This window comes from Neodiprion lecontei, chromosome 7 (genome assembly GCF_021901455.1).
Source record: "Neodiprion lecontei isolate iyNeoLeco1 chromosome 7, iyNeoLeco1.1, whole genome shotgun sequence".
Classification (NCBI taxonomy): domain Eukaryota; kingdom Metazoa; phylum Arthropoda; class Insecta; order Hymenoptera; family Diprionidae; genus Neodiprion; species Neodiprion lecontei.
This window is the reverse complement of record NC_060266.1, coordinates 18,182,873-18,205,119: the sequence shown is the minus strand read 5'-3', so window position 1 is coordinate 18,205,119 and position 22,247 is coordinate 18,182,873. Positions and strand designations below refer to the sequence as shown.

Below are 22,247 nucleotides of genomic sequence, written 5' to 3'. Positions count from 1 at the left end.
TTTACCGTAAACATACTTGTACATTTATTACCCTAAGTAATCCTGTATAGATATCCAACGATGTGTACTTAATTGCTGGTGCATTTTGATCTTTAAATGGTTGGTGGAAAGCAAAATTGTAAAACATTGATTACTCTTTCAACAAACATCGATAACAATTCACAATCCATGATTTCATCCCATCCAAGTGAGAATTCCATAAAACTGCTTTTCACTGAATCTTTTCTCGTTTAGATCGTGGGCCAGATGATGGACACAGACAAAATGAAAGTGCATTATGAAAAGTTGACGACCGATTTGCTGGAGTGGATAAAATCAACGATCACTGTTTTGGAAGACCGTAACTTCCCAAATTCATTGGAGGGAATCCAGCGGGAACTGCTTTCCTTCAAGCAGTACAGGACCGTAGAGAAACCACCAAAATATAAAGAAAGATCAGAAATCGAGGCTTTGTACTTCCACATAAACACTCAATTAAAGTCCTTGAATCAGCCGGCATTTACACCTCAAGAAGGGCAGCTCGTTCATGACATAGAACGTAATTGGGTAGAACTAGAGCGAGCTGAACATCGACGAGAAGTGGCTCTGAGGACGGAATTACTTCGACAAGAAAGATTGGAGCAGCTTAACTACAAATTTGAGAGAAAAAGTGTACTGAGAGAAGGATACCTGAAAGAAATGATCCAAGTATTGTCGGACCCTCGATATGGGAGCAATCTTGCTCAAGTAGACGCCACGGTAAAGAAGCACGAAGCAATTAGCGCGGATATCCTGGCTAGAGAAGAGCGATTCCACGATCTAACAAACATGTCCGATGAATTAGTCAGAGAGAATTACCACGGGCTAGAAAGAGTTAAGGCTAGAGAACAAGAGGTACTGCAGAGGTGGAAGGAGCTTCTGGCCCTCCTAGATCATCACAAAATCAATTTAGCAGCGTTATGCTCCCTGATGGGAATGATGAGAGAAATCGACGCCACTTTGGCAACGATTCAAGAACTTCAGTTGAATTTCCAGAGCACCGATGTCGGTCCACATTTGCTTGGTGTCGAAGATCTACTCCAGAAGCACAGCCTTCAAGAATTGCAGGTTACAGCGTTGGGAGAGACTCAAAGGAGACTCGGTCGTCAAGCGACTCAGCATCTTGTTGCACCGGCCAGCAAAGAGGCGCCGCTGCTTCAGCAGAAACTGGACCACTTGAATCAGGCCTACGACGAGCTAGTCGAAAATAGTAAAGAACGTAAAGGCAGACTTGAAGATGCGAGAAACTTTTATCACTTCCTTCAAGATCACGAAGACGAAGAGTCCTGGCTCGTTGAAAAGCAGCGAATCTGTAAAGCAGGAATATCAGCAAAAGATTTACGCGCCGTGATATCGCTTCAACAAAAGCACAAAGTACTACAGGACGAAATGAAGGCCCGTAGACCGAAGTCCGAACAGCTGTGCAGTGCAGGAAGAAAGCTAATATCTGATGGTCATCCGTTGTCGCTAGAGATACAAAACCGTATTGATTCTCTGCAGGAGCATTGGAAAGTTTTAGAAGAATTGGCCGCATTGAGGAAGAAACAACTCGACGGTGCAGCCGAAGCTTACCAATTCTATACAGATGCAAACGAGGCAGACTCGTGGCTGAATGAAAAGATGGCCTTAGTCGCTTCCCAAGATTACGGCGTCGACGAGCCAAGCGCTCAGGCGCTTTTACAGAGACACAAAGATCTGCAGGGTGAATTGAACGCCTACAAAGGGGACGTACATTCGCTAAATACTCAAGCTGACAAGTTGATCAAGGCGGGAATTTCCACCCTTGAATTATCTGCGGATCCTGAGCCCGTTGCTGAATTGGAACAAGAGGAATGGGGCAAAGAAGTGCGGCTGGTACCACAGGACGAATGGGTCGATGAAATCGTCGAGCGTTTGGAGCCGAGAACGATATTAGAAGATCGATTGGTGCCTCAGGTTCGAAGTCTCTATCCCTTCAACGGGCAAGGAATGCATATGGCCAAAGGTGAAATAATGTTCCTCTTGAACAAGACAAATCCGGACTGGTGGAGCGTGAGGAAAGCTGATGGTACGGATGGTTTTGTGCCGGCAAACTATGTGCGTGAGATAGAGCCAAAAGTGATTCAGGTGAAGGTGAAGAGACCCGAGAAAGTAAAGACGACCCAGCGAGTTAAGAAGACTCGAATGGTGAAGCAGGTGGTTCCGGTCAGGAGGGTCAAGTCTGTAAAGTCTGCCGTTAGACCGATAAAACGGAAGACAGTTGATGACAGTGACAGCGTCGAAAAACGTCAGAAGAAAATAAACTACACCTACAACGAACTGCAGGACCTCGCAGCAAAACGTCACGCATTATTAGAGGATGCGATCAGACTATACGGGTTTTATAGGGAGTGTGACGACTTTGAAAAGTGGATAAAGGACAAAGAGAAGATGTTGCGAGCCGACGATTCCGGTGATAATGTGGAGACTGCCAAGAGGAAATATGAAAAGTTTTTGACGGATTTATCAGCCTCAGGTAAACGTGTCGAAGCGATAGATGCGGCAGTTCAAGATTTCGTCAATCAGGGACATAGTCAATTGGACAAAGTGAAAGCGAGGCAGAAGCACATTCATCAGCTCTGGGAACATCTCAACTGGCTCAAAGCCCAGAAAGAAAAAAGCCTCGAAGGAGCTTCCAGTGTTGAATTGTTCAACAGAACTTGCGACGAGGCTCATGACTGGATGCTTGAAAAAATGACCCAGCTTGATACTGCCGAACTAGGACCTGATTTGAAAACAGTTCAAGCTTTACAAAGAAGACATCAGCATCTCGAAAGAGAGTTGGCGCCAGTTGAGGAAAAGGTAACTAACTATTCAGTACGTAGAAACTTTTGTACAGAACTAGCTACGAAAGTACTGATTTTTGGACAAATTTGTTAAAACTTGTGAAACAAATTCCAAAAATCCAGTTTAATAGGTGGCTAATTTTGTATGAGAATCTTTACGAGATTGATGCATAAATAAAAAAAAAACACCATACTGACATATTCTTTTTATTGTTTATTAAGGTTCGTCGTGTAAACTTGCTGGCCAACAGTGTTAAAAATTCTTATCCCCATGAACTGAGTAACGTGAATACTCGTCAAAACGAAATTCGAGATCTGTGGCACAAAGTTCAGACCAAAGCCAAAGAGCGTAGATCGCGTCTGGAAGATGCAGTAGGCCAGCAAATCTTTATGAACAGTTCAAAGAACCTCATAAACTGGGTCGCTAATGTCCAAGACGCTATGAAAGCTGAGGAACCGGTAAGAGACGTGGCGACAGCCGAAAAGCTTAGAAAACAGCACATGGAACTTGGAGAAGACATTAAAGCACGGGAGGACGAGTATGTATATTAGAAATATTAAATTTCTCTACTTTAATGTCAATGGTTAGGTTCATCAAATATCTATTAACGATCCAAGGCCCAAATTTCGATTTTTTTGCTCCTCTGATATCTTGTAGCGCATAATAAAATTTTGTAGGTTGAATTCTCTAACTTTTACGATTTATGAAAAATATATTGATTAACTTGAAAACTTCAAACAGTTTTATTTGCACACTGGATTTTTCGTTGTACCCTTATTGCGGAAAAGAATATAATCCAAGTTATTTTGAATGTAAAGAAGTGTGATATTTCAACCGTGGAATCCGTTTTTAGCTGGATCCTTAGGACTCGCAACAAAAACACGTTTTGTTTCACTAAAAGTAGTATTTTTTTTTTTACAATATTCCTCAACTTTTATCTCAAATTTAACATGATCATGGAATCCGTCATGATTCCATTTTCGACACGTTTCAAAACAATGAATTTTTTATGCAAGAAACTGCGACCTTTCATGTATAAATAAGCAATTAAAGATAAAAGTTGGGGAATATTTGATGGAAAGGTTGTTTTTTTTTAAACATGTTCTTCTTGTATAAATACATATTCTTTTTCCGCGATAAGAATACAATGAAAATTCGAATGTAAAAATCAAACTCTTTATAGTTAGAAGAATTAATCAGTGTGTTTCTTCTTAAGGCTTATTTACCAAACGTATAGCGGAGAATTGATTTACGAACAAATTGACCTCCATATCATTAAAATAGGTCAAATGGCTCTACTTTTTCTTTGCAGAGATCTCATCAGTCTTCAATAATTGTACTATTGCCCCTGAAATCTGTGCTTTTCCAATATGTTGCTGTGATAAGGAAATATTGTGTCAACTAGATTCAATTACAATAACTTCAGTTGCACTTTCAAATCTTCGTTATATGATATTTTGATGTACTCGATTTTGATGTTGACTTACATATCTCCAAATATCTAAGTCCCCGCATCTCAAATGTAAAGAAAAGACAAAACAGCCACATTCTGCATGCACTTCTAAACAAAAACATGCCAAAACATTTTGGTTTTACGCAAAAGTAAAGAAATGGGGTGAAATCCATGAATTCGTGATAATTGATTATCGCATATAATTGCATGTAAAATATGGCTGTTATGCTTTTGTTCAGACTTGAGATCCATGGACCGTAGATATTTGGTGATACATTGAAATTGAGTATAAAATTGCATTAACTGTAACATCTAGACGTCTAAAGCAAGGTAAACTTTTTTTTGTATCTTACTAGATCTTACAAGATATGAAAATTGCAGAAAATTAAAAATTTTTGCCTGGCTCGCTTTTAGATGATTGGTGTGTCTGCCCCAATACAGTAAAAAACATTGACATATGTATTGAAGTCAGTAATAATAATTGTGCATCGCTCAAAGATTCAGAGAAGTTGAGGAGCTTGGCAATCAGCTACTCCAGCGTAACCCTGGGCTCGTAGATGTCCGAGAAAGACTGGACAGATTGAACGGCTTGCATCAAGGGGTACTGTCTAACTGGAATACGAAAGAAGAATGGCTTCGACAGTGTTTGGAGTTGCAACAATTCAATCGCGAATCTGATCAAATCGAAGCAACGACAAGTTCCCATGAAGCGTTCCTAGAATTCACAGATTTGGGAGAGACTCTTGATGACGCTGAAGCTCTGCTCAAACGACATGAGAAATTTGAAAATACGCTTCAAGCACAAGATGACAGACTGAAAGCTTTCAGCGATACTGCAGACAAGTTAATCGGCCAGAATCACTATGACAAAGATTAGTGAGTATATTAAATGATGCATAATATTTAGTCAATAATTTTTTAAGTGAAATAAGCTCAGTCTAGTCCTCAGAATTCTACCGAATTTTTTTTTTGATGTTACGTTTTGATGAATTTATGCAAAACTCCATCGTTAGGCACGATCGTAAAACGCAGAACCTATTTATTCGCTACGAAGAAATTTTTGGAGACTAAGAATGCGATCATATAGTTGTGCCTATTGGAAAACTGCTCCGCTTTTTAGTTTATCCAACTAATGTCTGCAGATACACTCATTCCATTGACCTTATCAGTTGCCAAAAATTATCCTGTTTAGCTTCGTGTAATTTCTTTCTAATACACATTAAGAAAAACATTATTTTCTATCGCAGCATCGCAGATAGACGAAATCAAGTATTGGCCCGTCGAGCAGCGGTAAAAGATGCAGCTCAACAACGTCGCGCAGCTCTTAAAGCTTCGGAACATTTCCAACAGTTTTCGGCAGAAGTAGACGATCTCCGAGGTTGGCTTGGGGATAAAATGAAGACTGCATCTGATGAAAGTTATCGTGACTTGAATAATTTGGAGAGAAAACTGCAGAAGCATGAAGCGTTTGAGCGTGAGCTTAGAGCAAACGAAGGACAACTTCGCGCAGTTAACAAAGCTGGAAAAGCATTAATTTCCGAAGAAAATTATAGGTCCAATGACGTTGCTAAAACGTTGAAGGAATTGAACGATCAGTGGGAGCGCTTAGTCGCTCTTTCGCTTGACAAAGGACGCAGACTGCGACAGGCTGCTGCACAACACGGGTATAATCGTACAATGGAGGATGCTAGGTTAAAACTCGAAGAAATTCAAACCTCCTTGCAAAGTAGGCTAGTTGGTACTGATTTACGAAGTTGCAAAGAACTCCTGAAAAAACACCAGATTCTAGAAAACGATATGAACCAGTGGGAACAGAAGGTTGGAGACTTGGTTGCGATGGGTGAAGAGATGGCCCATGAAGGGCACTTCGACGCTGCGAATATTTTGAAGGACAGCCAGGCTACCCAGAAGAAGTAAGTGCCACCTGTTTTCTGAATCAGCACTTAGAAAAACAGAATTTAAAAAGGATTAAATAAAATAATGCAACATTCGAATTCTACAGCTGCACACATGCAATGGTATTGATATCTGTGCTTATTGAAACGAACAAATTTTTGTATAGGTTCCACAGCTTGAAAGAACCGGCCCAAAAACGGCGCGAAGCTCTAGAAGAGAGTTTACGCTTCCACAAATTTGGATTTGAACTGGACGCTGAGTTGCAGTGGATCAATGATCATCTCCCGCAAGCGTCTTCAACAACACTTGGGCAAAATTTGTACCAAGCTCAATCTCTTCACAAGAAGCATAAGAAACTTGAGGCGGAAATTTCCGGTCACCAGCCGATGATTGATAAAACATTAGCATCCGGCGCCGCTTTAATTGACCAAGTTCATCCTGAACGAAAGAAGGTAAGTTGATATTGATTCCAATCAATGCATAAAATCTAATTTTTTCCTATTGCGCCTTGATTTGACAATATTGTTTGAAAAAAGAAACAACCGTGTGCACACTGTTCAATATACAATATGCAAGTACGATAAGAATTTGTCATTTCTGCATAGCTGGAGCACCGTCACGATTTGTGGGTCCGTCGAGGTAAGATGGACAATCTTGCATGGAGAGTAATACACGAGTAACATGAATTTATGTGTCGTGAATAAATAATTGGAGTTTTGAAATCAAGCATGCATATATGGATATTGTACTGTATAAGTTTGAACAAAGATGTCTGATTTCTTGTTTCTGCATTTACGGATTTTTACCGCTTTTTATTATTGCTGCATCATTGAAAGCATATATAGATATTAATAACGTATTTATTAATTAAATGAAATTCAATTCTTTTCCACTCACAGCCTGGTCTTGCGTGTATTTGTTTAAGTTTCGCCTAATCAATTTAATGTTTTATCTTTTAATTCAATAAACATCGTTTTTCTAGCACAGTTTTAACAGGAAAAAACACATGAGTTGAACGATACAGGGAACTCGGAATTTTCATACAATGTACATCACACCCTGCACCATGTACCTTATTTTCTCATCAAAAAAGTGATAAATTGTTCAAAGTAGATGGCACTTTGTATGACTTGACGGAAACCTATTTTATTCAGATTATTAGCTCTAAATTTTCACGATGCTTTGGCTGATAAAATATCCCCTAAATCAACTGATGTTTCACTAACTACAAATCCAGGTCACAAGACTGGTTTACTTGTCTGAAAAACTACCACATGCCGTTAATCACGTTTTTACTTTACTGACAGATTCAAGATCTTTGCGAAGAGCTGGAAGATGCCTGGAAGGATTTACAAGATAAGGCAGATATTCGAAGTCGGGCATTAGACTTGTCGCTGAAAGCTCAAGAGTTCTTTTTCGAAGCTGGAGAGGTAGAAAGCTGGCTTGGTGAGAAAAACGACGTCCTCAGTTCAACAGACTATGGCAGGGATCGGGATGCTGCTACTAAATTACTCACGAAGCACAAGGTAATTTGTCCCTCATCTTCCGTATGTAATCGTGGATGTACGCAAAATTCAAGCTGCCAACTGAAATGCTTGGCGCCTGTGGTAAAATCATATTTGGGAAAATTTGATTGTTATTGACTCGATCGTAATTTACAGGCTTTAGATTTGGAGCTGGATACTTACAATGGAATTGTAACAGAAATGGGTCACATGGCTACAGCGATGATAAACGCGAAACATCCAGACAGTAAATCAATAGCTAGTAAACAGCAAGCGATTGCTCAACAAATGCGAGCACTTCAGAGGCTGGCTACCGCGCGACAACAGCGCCTCATGGAGAGCATGTATCGGCACGAATATTTCCTTGAAAGTACAGAGTTGGAACAATGGATAAAGGAACAAGAACAGGCAGCAGCCTCCGAGGATTACGGACAAGACTATGAACATTTGCTCGTGCTGCAAGCTAAATTTGATGATTTCAAGCACAGAATCGAAGCTGGATCTGAGAGGTTCAATCAGTGTGAGGATTTGGCGAAAAAATTGATAGCCAATGACAGTCCTTACATTCAAGATATTGAGAAACGTCAAGAGCAGCTTGGGTAAGAAATTTAGTAGCATCATTCGTTGGTTATTTAGTGCCATGATCATGTATTTCTCCATATTGTACAAAGAAAATCTTTCATAAAAAGTACTTAAAAAAAAAGCTCATCTTAGTTTTAGCTATGATTGTGTTTGATTTTTCTTTCATTCTTCTCTGGCATTCTTTTTTGGTTGCAATGGACTAGGTTTTTACTTCTACCTTGTGTGTGTATATTAACCCATGTTATACTTTTTACAATTCAATCACTTAACCAACTTCTATGTAAAAAATATTGTAGTGTAATAGCAATTTTAATCTAGGGCTGACAGATCCAGGAATATTTAATATTGAGTTGTGCATAGATGGGAAAAATAACCAATTCAAATAGACAAATCAAAGAGGTATTATACGAGTAGACAGCTAAAAAAGTGGGTCAATTTTGGAAATCTATACTTCGACAACCGATTATGCGATTCAATTAGGGTTTGTTTTGTTTAAAAATATGTAGAATGTGTTTAATTTGATTGCTTGCTTATTAGAATCAATCGATAGGATGCATTGTTATTGATAATCATGTCACCCGATTCGCTAAATGACATGTTTTATGGTACCCATAATATCTCAACTATGGCTTAGCCGATATACTTTGAATTTTAAGGTCATTTTTTTTTTGACAGTTCATTCTTTTTGTAACGATGCAATTTTTCAGTTTATTCATCAAAATGACGAATGTTCGAAGTTGATAATCGATGTGATGTTTAAAAATAACCGAACGTCCTTCCGATGAGGTTAAACTATCCAATAACACTTGGCTCCAAATTTGAAAGAAATCGGTTGTACCGTATTTTAGATATCGTAGGCAGTAAAAAACATGTCATCGAGCAAAACGGTTGACATTATTGTCAATAACAATGATTTCGATAAATTGATTCTGATTTAGAGAAATACAGAAATGAAGCTCAGTCTGCAGTAATTCTGAATAACAAAAACAACAATTGAATTGAATTATTTGTTGAGATATAAATCCCCAAAATTTTGTTACTTTTCATCCACTGACTTGTATCTATTCCCTCAATACCAGTGCATTTGAATTCATCAGATGATGCTGCTGAAAGTTGGAGAAAAAAGATGAAGAGTTTCGTTTTTTGATCAATACCAATATTTTTTTATGGTAGTTTAATATTAAATGACAGCCCTATTTTAATTGAAAGCTACAGAATAATTCTTCAACGCAATATTTTTTGGTGCTGGTAACTAACCAACTCTGTGAATACGAATTCAATTTAGAGAGAACGACGATGACCCAGTGCAACAGGTTTTAAAGCAGCATACTCTGATACGGTGAGTTTGAATTCTGAGAATGAGTTTGTCCGTCCGTTGTGTCTGTTTTTACCTACGTGGAGGACACTACAGCTAATTTAGGATGAGTTGTACTTTACTAACATAACATTAAATTGTGTAAATATATCCTTTCACTGTTGCTGTTCTTTTTTCTTATTCTATTTTTCTTTCCAGTCACAATATGTGTAATACAGATTTGAACTGATTAACTAATGCATGGAAACATAATCATAGATGTAATAATTATATCCATTAGCGACTGATATTTTTGCTTCAACTTATGTCTTATAGTCAGCAAAATGGATTGCACTATTGATTCTCCTTATTGCACAAATGCGCACAAAATACAGCTTCCCTAGTTTGTTAATATTTCTATTAATTAAAAACTGGAGAATTGCAATCATAACACATTGTATGTAGTAAGTCCAATTTGTGGTAAATTATCAACCGTTCTTTTCATCCTTGGGACTATCATCGTTTACAATTATCAGTTTCAGAACTGATTAAATCAAGTGGTAAACATTTCTTTTTTTAATTCATTTCGATTCTGTATCTTTCGACTAAGATATCTATGTTTCTCAGAATTTTTCTAAATCTATATCAAAAGTTATACCCATGTCCATTGCAATGGACATGTGATGTTTTTCAGGTTTACAACTGTGTGTTAATATTAGCCGAGTTTATACATTTCTTTCATGACATTTCAGACTATTCTAAAAACACAAATATTTTTTGCAGACAAAAAATTAATGTTAAACAGCCTATGTAAAATTAGAAACAATTACACACATCTTTTTGCCACTACTTTAGCTGCGCTTTTTTGACTATAAAACATATTTAAATGAACGAACAGTCTTCAATATATTTTTTTTCAAGTAGCTAACGGAACTATTGACAAAACCCCCCCTAAAAAACAAATTTAATTAGTGAAGCTTTTGATATGAATTTTTGAAATGTATGTCAACCGGAGTGGACAACCAGTCCGAAAGGGTTATGTCAATGTCTTGTCTTTGTAAACCTTGTAAACTTGTCTTTGTAAACTTGTACTCTGATTTGCCTATAGTATTTTTCATTTTCCCCACTCAGTGCGTATCTAATGCAATTTTCTAAACTGATCTCATTAGTTAAAGTCTGAGAAAATAGCATTCAGTGCATATCGAGTGCAGTAAGCGGAAAATGCTACAGCGTTTTTTCATGTGAATTGGAATGCTGAAAACTAATGGTTTCCATGAAACTGTTCCAATATAGAGAATCGTGGCAGCATCTACTAGGCTTAATGCAGCATCGCGAACAGCGTTTACAAGCCGCAGGAGAGATTCATCGGTTCCATCGTGATGTGGCAGAGGCTTTGTCTCGTATTCAAGAGAAGGATGCTGCTCTACCAGAGGACTTAGGTCGAGACTTGAATTCCGTTCTTGCTTTGATCAGGCGCCACGAAGGATTCGAGAATGACCTTGTTGCTCTGGAAGCGCAGCTACAGGTCTTGGTTGAAGATGCATCAAGACTTCAAGTACTCTATCCTGGCAATAATAGATCTCATATCGATCAGCAGCAACAATTTGTTGTCGCTAATTGGGAGCAACTACAAGAACGATCTGCTCATCGAAGAGACCAGCTGCAAGCCAGCTGCGATTTGCAACGTTTCCTGACACAGGTATTCGTCCGTTTTTACAGGTATTTCAGTGGCTTCTTCCAATCGATTTAGCTACATTGTTCATCTAATACTCTTCTCTACAAGGTTCGCGATCTAATGAGTTGGGCTGCTGGATTACGTGCGACAATGTCAACCGAAGATAAAGTGCGGGATGCGGCCAGTGCGCAAACTCTGAAGGCGGAACATGAGGCTCTGAAGGGAGAAATTGAAGCCCGAGAGGATAGTTTCAGTGCAGTTCTGGATCTTGGTGAAGCCATGGTGCAAACTGGTCACTATGCAGCACCGGTAAGCATTTATTATTTCAATATGTGAACATACCTATGTATCCTACTACCGAGTAGTGCGGCATGTAGCCTGCGAGGCTGCGGAACTGGAGGACTTGAGTTCGAATCCCCAGTATGTCGATGTGGACTGATCATTATTATTATCTTCATGTACCTATGTCAGTTCATTCAACTCTTCCTATAATCAGACCAAGAAGTCATATTCAGATATGTCTGTTTGTATGAATTATAGGAAGTAGAAGAGAAATGTAATCAACTGCTTGAGGAGCGTCAGAAATTGCACACAGCTTGGCAGCAGAAGAAAGTGCATCTAGATCAACTGATAGACCTACATTTCTTCCTGAGAGATGCAAAGCAGATAGATAATTTGTCTGCAACTCAAGAAGCCGGGTTAAGCGGCGACAACTTTGGTGTTTCAGTCGAAGAGGTTGACAACCAAGTCAAGAAACACAATGAATTTGAAAAACTGTTAGTTACCCAGGAGGAAAAACTAGGAGCGCTTCAAGAACATGGAAGTAAATTATTGACCCAGAATCATTTTGACTCTCCTACAATTTCTCAGAGATTGAATGAAGTTGTTCAGAAACGAGCAAAAGTTCGTGATTTGTGTGACGTTAGGAGACAAAAATTGGAAGCTAGCCTGCTTCACGCACAGTTCGTTAGAGATGTTGGAGAAGCCGAGTCTTGGATCGGTGAAAAGCAAAAGAAACTTGAAGCTGAAGCGTCAAAGGGCGATGTTTCTAGTTTGGAGGATAAGATAAAGAAGCTACAGAAGCATCAAGCCTTCCAAGCTGAATTATCCGCCAATCAGGGTAGAATTGAAGAAATTAAGGGTATGTAGATTGAAATGTGGAAACATATGTACTACTTGGACATTTCATCATTTTTGAAAATCACATTTATGTATTATTTGAGTACAGAAATCGTTAATTTTTTATAAAAATTAAATTTTAACCTAAAACATTCGCCGTTTATTGAAAAAAAAAAAAAATTGCACTGTGACAAAGAGAATAATACATTCAACAATACTGTCTGCAAATTTAAAATAAATTAGTTGAGCCATTTCTGAGATATGGTGGGCACCGGAAAACATGTCACTGGGCTAATTAGTTGGCATTATAGTCTGTAACAAACCTACCTATGATTGGATTATAATTTAAAAAGAATACTTATAAATATAAATAATATAAATCTATAAAGAATACCCACTTAAATTACTAGGATTCCAACATTTGTTGGATTCAAAAATTCACCAGCTTAAAGCTACAAAATGTAAATCTGTATAATAGGAAAAAACATCCAAAACAAAGTTTTTATGTATACATACGAAGTTATTTATAGCTTCATGTTGCATACTGAATCAAGTATAATAATCTTGTAGGTAAGGGAGAAACGTTGCTTAGGCAGAGGCACCCGGCCAGTCAAGAAATTCGAGAACAATTGGATCATTTACTTGCGTCCTGGCGAAAGTTGTTACTTGAATCAGAAAATCGTGGACGTGGGCTTGAGGAGGCGCAGGATATCCTTGAGTTCAATAATCAAGTTGAGAAGATTGAGGCTTGGATTAGAGATAAGGAAATGATGATCCAGGCAGGTGACACTGGCAAAGATTACGAGCATTGCTTGAGTCTTCAAAGAAAATTGGACGACGTTGACAGCGATATGAGAGTGGACGACTCTAGGATAAAATCCATAAATGCGTTGGCCGACAAGCTCATAAAGCAGGTACTGAATGATACTATTTTTATCGTTCCATTGTTATCAAATTTTGGTCACATCACTATATCCATAATTCTGATTCCAATCATCAGGGACAAGACAGCGAATCAAAAGCCGTTCAACAACGTCGGGATAACTTCAATAACAAATGGAAGGGGTTGCAAGGAGCGTTGAGTGCATACAGAGAAACTCTGGCTGGCGCTTTAGAAATTCATTTATTCAATCGAGACGTGGATGATACCAGTCAAAGAGTTTCTGAAAAAGCAGTAGCTATGAATACAACGGATGTTGGTAAAGATTTATTGGCTGTTGAACAATTGCAAAGAAAACAAGAAGCCATGGAGCGAGATATGACTGCGATTGAGGAGAAATTGAAGGTACTGTACCCTGGACCAATACTCGATAGTAAATTAATATTTTCACAAGTAACTTAGGGGTGAGGGTAAAAATATAGAAAGGTCAAAAAATTGAAGGGCGATAATATCGAATTTTTAAAAAAGCGAAAATTTATCATATAGAATTTAAAAATGTTGGAATTCGGAGTATGGAAAGGTAAAAGATTAGAAAGGTCAGAATATAGAATGCCAAAATGTAGAATCGTTAGAATTCCTCTCAATAATATAGATTCGTATATAGATTCTCGATTTTGCTGTTCCTTGTTTTGACCTTTCTATACTTTGTCGTTCTATATTTTCATTGACTATGTTTTCAATTTTCTGTAATTGAACTTTCCACATTTATAAATTCTACGAACGAGATTTTCGCGCCTACGAAAATGCGATATTCTGGTCCTTCTATCGATCAGCAAGTCTAATTTTTTATCCATGCACGAACTTGGTTCATGTTGAAAACAAAATGTTTCTCATGAAATATTGTTCGGATTTCAATTTTTGTGAAATTCAGCACCACAGAGAAAACCCAGCCACATATGAAGGGCAAATAAACACTTTCTGTAATAATTAATTTCCCACAGGCCCTGCCCTATCTATTTTTAGCAACTATTCCAGTCAGTTAGTCTGCTCTGTCTAAACTTTGAACATCACTACTCCTCAAAGACTAAATGTGAATAAATCTACAATTCCATTTCAGTATAACCTGAATTATATATATAATTTAGTTACAAAATTATTTGTGTATCTTATTTAATCAGTTTGTTAGATTGTTGGCCAGCTTTATTTTCACGTTTATAGTCACTATTCGATGTGACCAACGAGACTATGACATTCACCTGTGCGGTGGTCAATTATAAAGAATACGTGCACTTTGAAAAGAATACATTGTACAGTGATTTGAGCATTTAATTAACAAATTTGCCAAAGATATGAACTTTTCTGATTTCAAATTTTTCACTTATTACAGTTATTATTATTTCAGTTATTACAGTTATTAAATTTCATATATTACAATTTGATCAGTAATGTACACTAATATCACGATTTATAGGAAAAATCCTCCTGCACACGAAATACATTGTTGTGTGTGTGCTTTTTTTGTAATTCAGACATGGATCTTACCTGTTATATTTTCATCAAAACCAAATAACTTGAATTCTTCAAATTGTTTTTTTTTTTTACTCTAATGTAGAATGTCACATAAACATTTCCTGTTTCTATAACTGAAGACAAGACCTGAAATAATTAGTGTTAAACGCCTCTAGCAAACTTCTGTGAATACATAAGAACGAAAAATATTTCACAAGCAGGTTCTTTTCTCTAAATTGTTGTCTACCACTTTCACAATAGAGTTAGAAGAAGTGATATTGGTTACACGTGAATGAAATTCTTCGTTAATATGATCATGACTCTATTTATTATTTGATAACAGGGTCACAAAGCAGAAGCAACACAACTGTCTCACAGATATCCGGAAAATGCTGTAGCCATAAACGCTACTTTGCATGATCTTCAATCAAATTGGGATTCACTGCAGAAGTTGACGCAAAGACGTCGCGAGGCCTTGAAGGAGGCGTATACACTGCACAAATTCCAGGCTGATTTACACGAGCTAGAAGTTTGGGTTGCTGATACAATTAAGCGTATGAACGATTCTGAAGCTCCAACTACTATTTCCGAGGCTGAGGCATTGCTCGAACTACATCAAGAAAGAAAAGCCGAAATCGACGGAAGGCAGGAAACGTTCAAAGCTCTCAAAGAACATGGCCTGCGGCTTCTGTCTGTTACCGAGGACGTCAAACCCAATTTAGAATACCTTGAAGACTTAAGACAAGGATTGGCTGATGCCTGGGACAGCCGGAGAATGCGACTCACACAGGCGCATCAATTACAATTGTTCAAAGAACAAGTAAAAATAAATTTATATCTTTTGTTATTTGTATCCTTCTTTTCATCGTCGATAGTGAAATTTTTTAATATAATGTACATGTATTTGATAGATCATTCAACAATTGAACATTTAAAACAATAGGTTTATAGCTGCCTGGTACATGTAATATCAATTAGTCACCACAGCTTCTGTTTATATTATTGTTAAGCTAAATTACATTGGTAGAAAAAATCAAAGAGCCAATCAATTCAATGCACATGGCAGCAAATGGAAGCTAATTTTCTCCCAGAATCTCGTGATTATATTTAAACTACTGTTGTAATATGATGTTGAAAATTGAAATTCAATTACAGGCTGATCAGGCAGACAGTTGGTTAGCTACAAAGGAAGCGTTCCTGAACAACGATGATCTAGGTGAATCATTATCCGGGGTAGAAACCTTGGTCCGTAAGCATGAAGAATTTGAGAAAATGCTGGGATCACAGTTGGTCAGGATAGAAGAACTTGAACGATTTGCTGCTGAAATTTTGGAGGAGCAACACTCAGATGAGGAAGTTATTAAGCAAAGGCTGAGAGCTGTCTGTGCGAGACGAGACAAATTGAAGAACAGCGCAGCAGCAAGAAGAAAGAAGTTGTTTGAAAGTTATCAGCTTCAGCAATTCTTGAGAAACTTATACGAAGTTGAAGGGTGGCTGCATCAAAAGCAACAAGTTGCTAATGACGAAAATTATCGAGATTCCAGCAATCTTCAAAGCAAAATTCAAAAACATGCAGCTTTTGATAGTGAATTAACAGCCAATCGTGGAAGAGTTGGTGCCGTTGTTGGAGAAGGTACGACTTCTTTCTTGTTTGCGATACTTTTATCTATTTGGCCATACAAGGAGACTTCACATATTGAATTCCATAATTTTCTTCATCAGTATTGAGAATGCATTCTGAAAAGTTGGAGAAACTAAATTCCGATGCGTAAAATCTGTGATCTTACATTGATTATCCGTTAACATATATTTTCAGTTAACATATTAATCGAAATCACGTTTGCTTAGAAAATATTTTTGTTTAAAGGGAATTGACGCACGAGTAGATTTCTGAACTTATTTCACAATTACGATATTTTATTTGTTACTTGAATGAAAAAGTTTTAAATTTTGGACGCAAAATCGAATTTCTACTTAGGACAGTCGCCAATTGGTTGACTTTATTGTCAATAAACATGCTTCGCATTTATTCATTGTGGTTGAAAAAATATCCAAATGAAACTCAATCTACATAATTTTGACGAAACAGATCCAAATCTAATTGAGTAATTACCTTTTGAGGTATAAATTTCCAAAATTCATCCACTCTTTCAGCAGTCTTCTCCCCCTTAAAAATTAAATTTTTTAGAATATATTGGATATTAATGAAATTGATTACAATTGCAACAGGTGAGGTGCTCATGGAAGAAAATCACTATGCTTCAAAAGAGATACGTGAACGTGTAGAAGAGTTAGAAGCGGAATGGAGACTATTGCAAGAAACCAGCGAATTGAAGAAAAATCGTTTGAACGACGCTTATCAAGCGCTGCTATTCGGTCGTACATTAGACGAGTTTGAAACATGGATAGATGACATTGAAACTCAGCTTCAGTCAGAGGATCACGGAAAGGACTTATCCAGCGTAGCCAATTTGCTTAAAAGGCATACAAATTTGGAAAATGATGTGTTGGGACATAACGAAGCATGCGAATCGATCAAAGAAACTGCATCTAGTTTCCAAAAGTCAAATCACTTCATGTCAGACGAAATTCAGGACAGAGCTTTGGCTGCTATTAACAGATATTACAGTCTCCAAGAACCTATTCAAATACGAAGGGATAATCTTGAAGACGCTAGGCTCTTGCATCAGTTTGCGAGAGATGTGGAGGACGAACTACACTGGTTAAGTGAGAAAGAACCACTAGCTTCGAGCACCGATTTAGGCAACTCACTGTCCACTGTCCAAAGACTCCAGAAAAAACATCAGACTTTAGAAGCAGAGTTGATTTCGAGAGACCCTGTAGTTTCCTCATTGGTTAGTCGAGGTGCCGTTATGATCAGGAGCGGACATTTTGCCTCTGAGAAGATTGAAAAATTATCGCTAGAACTGCAAGAGAAGTTGGCTCACTTGAGGGATCTGGCTAGTGTCAGAAAACTCAGATTGCTCGACGCTGTTGAGTCACAAATGGTAAATAGTGAATTATTGGTACGGTAAACGTTGAAGGATAAATAAAACAAATGTTTTTTCTTACAGTTCTATGCCGAAGCGGCGGAAGCTGAACAATGGATAAAAGAAAAACGCCCACAACTGGCATCACCAGATTATGGAAAAGATGAGGATTCCGTTCAAACGTTGTTAAAAAAACTTGAAGGAATTGACCGTGATTTACTGAGTTTCAAAAACACGATTGACAACTTGCAAAAGCTTTCTAAAGGGTTGACCGACAGACATCATTTTGACAGTAAAAACATAGCCCAGAAACAAACGGAGATCGAAGCTAAATTTGACGAGTTACAGAAGCTGAGTGAACTTAGAGCACAGCGGCTTCTGGAGAGCGAAAAGTTGTACAAGTTCATTAGGGAAGCAGACGAAGTCATCGAGTGGATCGGGGATCAAACAACAGTAATTTTTCTTTCCGCCACCCAGTATTTCCAGCACTGTGATGTATGTTTCAAGTGTGCATATCATTAAATTTACTCTTTGCTTTGATAATTCAGGTAGCCGCATCTGAGGATTACGGACGCGATGTTGAGCATGTTGAATTGCTTATTCAAATTTTTGACAACTTTTTGGGTGGCCTAGGAACGAGTGAAGGCCGAGTGTCATCGGTGATAGATGAAGGTCGCAACTTGCTGGACGAGGACAATCCGGAAGCTGGTAAAATTCATGCTAAAATTGATGAAATCAAACAGCAATGGGACGATCTTAAGGAGCTGGCGCATGCCAGGCAAGAGGCGTTGGCAGGAGCGAAACAAGTTCACATGTTCGACAGAACTGCTGACGAAACTATTTCTTGGATACAAGAAAAAGAGGCCAGTTTAAGTTCAGATGGATACGGACATGATTTGGAAACCATTCAGGCGTTAGTCAGAAAACATCAAGGTTTCGAAACAGATTTAGCTGCAGTCAAAGAACAGGTAATGGCAAAGTTTTTAATTTGGTAATAATATGTTGTTATGCGAGATCATAAAGCGCACGACCTACAGTATTATTTATCGCGACAAACGTTGCATCAAAAAAATATTTTCTTCGACAACGTGTTGCATAATCAATTGAGGGAAAACGGCTTCATCGATTTGCATAAAATTTGAATGAAATTTTAGTGATGCATCAAATGTTCTGTACACTTGTCAAAAAGCTTTTGAAATTTATATTTCCAGTCATGCATACCTCAAATTCTGAATAAACGGACAATTCAATTCAACAGAAATTTGAGAAGAAATTTCTATTCGATGAAGAGATGAATCAATTTTTATTTGTATATCTCCCCATTTTCCCTTATAAAATGATAGTAGCTCAAATTTTAAGAAAAAAATTTGTAATTCCTGGAATTTTCCACGAATTTCCATAGAATTTGGCATGTGATTTTTCATTCTCAATTTACTGTAATTCACTGTTGCTTATTTAGGTATAGGTAATTTATTTCACAACATTTTACCCGATTATTCAAAATTCTTTTCATATGTATCTCTTTATTTCTCGATATTGTTCATTATTTTGGAATTTATCTCGTACAACAATTTGCCCCAGTTTTTCCTACTCAAACATCCAATTAATTAAACTTAGGTATTGAGCATTAAAAATACCTTAAGCTGGTCGCGTATATCCCAAAAGGTTAGAATTCGAAAAAGCTGATGTAAAAAAGCTCTGTTGTTCGTCACTCTTTAGTTTTTATCTATATTTACTACAATGAAAATTACTGTCATTCATCAATTCTCATTTCAGGTCGAATCTGTGATGGCAGAAGCTTCGAGATTGGCGGAACTGTTTCCAGACGCTCGTGAACATATAGCGGTGAAGCATGAGGAAGCGGAAGAGTCGTGGAATGACCTGTTAGAAAAGGCTGCCCAACGCAGAGGAAAGCTCGCTCAAGCTGAACAGCTGCAAGCCTACTTTGATGAGTACAGAGACTTGATGGCATGGATAAATGAAATGGTTGCTAAAGTGACGGCGCCTGAGCTTGCAAGGGATGTGCCTGGAGCTGAATCCCTGATTTCAAGACACAACGAGTACAAAGCTGAGATTGACACGCGACGAGATGCGTTTACCAAATTTTCTAAAACCGGGAAAGGCCTGATTCAGCAGGGACATTTCTTAGCCAAAGAGATTGAGGATAAAATATCTGTTCTCGAGCAGAGGAAGCAATTACTCAATGATACCTGGGAGCAGAGAAAGCGTATATACGAACAGAATTTAGATACGCAATTGTTTAAGAGAGAAGCTGAAATGCTTGAGAACTGGATAGTGAGCAGGGAGCCTATGCTGCACGATGGTAAATTGGGAGAGACCATTCCACAAGTTGAAGATTTGATAAGAAAACACGAAGATTTCGAAAAGACAATCGAAGCCCAGGAGGAAAAGTTCAGCGCGCTGAGGAGGATTACGATGGTGAGTTTTTTGGGTATTATGAAAACATCTGATAATTATGAAAAACACTTGATGGCTGTGCTGCTTTTTTTCTGGAAACAAATCTACTCGTTCATAGGTATAAAATAAAAATTTTAATGCAGGAAAATGATAAGTGTAACGACTAGAATGCTTGTTGATAAACGATCTTCTTTTGTTGTCAGCTTGAACAGGCATTCCAAAAACAACAGGAGGCTGAACTTGCAGCGAGACATGCTGAGAAAGAGAGAATAGAAAAGGCTCGAATTGAAGAGAGGAAACGCAAAGAGGTACAGAGGATTACAGAGGAACGTAAACGAGAGGAAGAACGCAGACGTTTGTTAGACAGTCCTCACCGTGTAGCACATCAAGAATTGAATGGAAATTCCGAGCAACACGAGTCTATAAACAGGTAGATATACTTTGGTACTTTGTGGGTTTTTTTTTACTTTTGGCATTATCCAATTGCTTGCAATTTCAAATAATATTAACAATGCATGACTATTGTTAATTCGTTTGAACATCACTCTTGGCATATTTTACATGCACAATGGATTAGTTTTAAGATTTTTTTCCCCGTTCATAACCTCACGCTCTTGTTTATAATAATGATATGCGTCCTTTCTTTTAATAATTAAAATGCACAAAATGCACACATCCTTTAATTGCCAATTCCCATGCATGGTCATTAAAATGAGAGGCTTAAGGCAAAAAAAGTTTAGATTCTAATCTTATTACTTTGAATATGGATCACGCTCATGAATAACAATGAACTTCGAATAACAATAACGAAATATACAACAGTGAAATATTGGAGTAATACGTTTAAAGTTTTGCCAGTCGACTCGAAACAATAAAGATTGATACAAGTGCTTATAAGTTGAATTGACGAGATTTTCCATTAACTGTATCCAAAATTAAAGTGTCATACAAATTCAATTATTTTCATCACCCCTTTTAGCAGATGTTATTTGCATATTTTGTCAATAATATCACTTTCAATCAAATTTTCACGCAAACTACACAAGTTGAAAAATCAGTGCGCCTGGAGGGATGCTGATGAACAATACAGCGTTGAAAAAAGAAACTTTATTTCATTTCTATCGAGTCAATATATTCACAGAACCAGAATAATATGCATTTGATTTGTGATGAATTCAATCCAGAAATAATACTTTAATCGTTTCTCCACGTGTATTCCAAGTTGTTATTCGTGGTAAAGAATTAACGAGATTGCTCGGTATATGCACTGATATTTTTTGGGGTATTTGCTTGGCCAATGCATGTTCAGTTCTGGAGAGCCAGAATTTAAAGATGTCAAACCTGAGCCGTCATCGGACAGATTGCGTCAGATTGAAAGCAGTTTCTTTAAGCCCAGGTAATGTATTTACACCTACATAACATTTCATACATACAGCACTATATTGGGTTTGCTTTTATGTTTATATTTATCTGTTTCAAACAGTAACTCAAAAAAAATTCCTACAAAAGCGTCTAGCACAAGCAAACCTCATACTATTTCCCAAAATTTCAGGCTACCACCTCTAAAAAGTACAACCATGGTAGAGCCTCCGGAGAATGCGACTGTCCAAAAATCTCACAGCATATCGCACATGTTCGGCGACAGACTTAGAAGGAGTGAGTAACTTTTTGGAAATATATATTTATCGTTGGATTAAAAACGTATCACACCCATCATCGGTGGAAGAAGCAAGATCATTGTCTCCTTTTTTCTGTGCCTTAAATAAATAATTTTACATTCATTTTTATTTGTATTATAGGTAACACTGACGTCAAGCGTGCTGAGAGCATGAAAGTAGATACAAAAAAACCTAAAAGAACTCCAAGCTTTACAACCAGGAGACGAACTCAAAGCTTTAGAAAACACCAGCGAATGGAAAACCTGGACACTTTACCACCGGTTGAAAAACAAGGTCTCCTCGAAAGGAAACACGAGCTACAGAGTGCTGGTAAAAAGGCAGCTGTACGCTCTTGGAAGCAGTATTATACAGGTAATAATTGATTTACATCGTTCCTTGATTAAGAACATTTGTTGAATAAATGTAGATATTAATTGGAACCACT

The 22,247-nt window shown here is 37.6% G+C and overlaps 1 protein-coding gene across 10 annotated transcripts in view; it reads left to right on the top strand.

Moving 5' to 3' along the window:
- Positions 1-22,247, top strand: part of LOC107218472 (spectrin beta chain, non-erythrocytic 1) — an 80,142-nt gene that overhangs the window by 52,203 nt on the left and 5,692 nt on the right. For 6 of the 10 annotated variants that reach the window (XM_046745053.1, XM_046745052.1, XM_046745051.1 and 3 more), the window contains 23 exons: positions 235-2,838; positions 3,045-3,361; positions 4,775-5,152; positions 5,524-6,189; positions 6,339-6,624; positions 7,480-7,698; positions 7,834-8,276; positions 9,545-9,598; positions 10,847-11,252; positions 11,337-11,537; positions 11,769-12,369; positions 12,918-13,261; positions 13,348-13,632; positions 15,080-15,556; positions 15,892-16,369; positions 16,966-17,744; positions 17,811-18,179; positions 18,275-18,694; positions 19,503-20,165; positions 20,348-20,574; positions 21,454-21,540; positions 21,697-21,800; positions 21,944-22,174. In XM_046745053.1, the coding sequence (XP_046601009.1) occupies positions 235-2,838; positions 3,045-3,361; positions 4,775-5,152; positions 5,524-6,189; positions 6,339-6,624; positions 7,480-7,698; positions 7,834-8,276; positions 9,545-9,598; positions 10,847-11,252; positions 11,337-11,537; positions 11,769-12,369; positions 12,918-13,261; positions 13,348-13,632; positions 15,080-15,556; positions 15,892-16,369; positions 16,966-17,744; positions 17,811-18,179; positions 18,275-18,694; positions 19,503-20,165; positions 20,348-20,574; positions 21,454-21,540; positions 21,697-21,800; positions 21,944-22,174 (10,639 nt within the window). The remainder of the gene's footprint in view (positions 1-234; positions 2,839-3,044; positions 3,362-4,774; positions 5,153-5,523; positions 6,190-6,338; positions 6,625-7,479; positions 7,699-7,833; positions 8,277-9,544; positions 9,599-10,846; positions 11,253-11,336; positions 11,538-11,768; positions 12,370-12,917; positions 13,262-13,347; positions 13,633-15,079; positions 15,557-15,891; positions 16,370-16,965; positions 17,745-17,810; positions 18,180-18,274; positions 18,695-19,502; positions 20,166-20,347; positions 20,575-21,453; positions 21,541-21,696; positions 21,801-21,943; positions 22,175-22,247) is intronic. The other 4 variants (XM_046745046.1, XM_046745047.1, XM_046745050.1 and 1 more) reach the window with 2 other exon arrangements.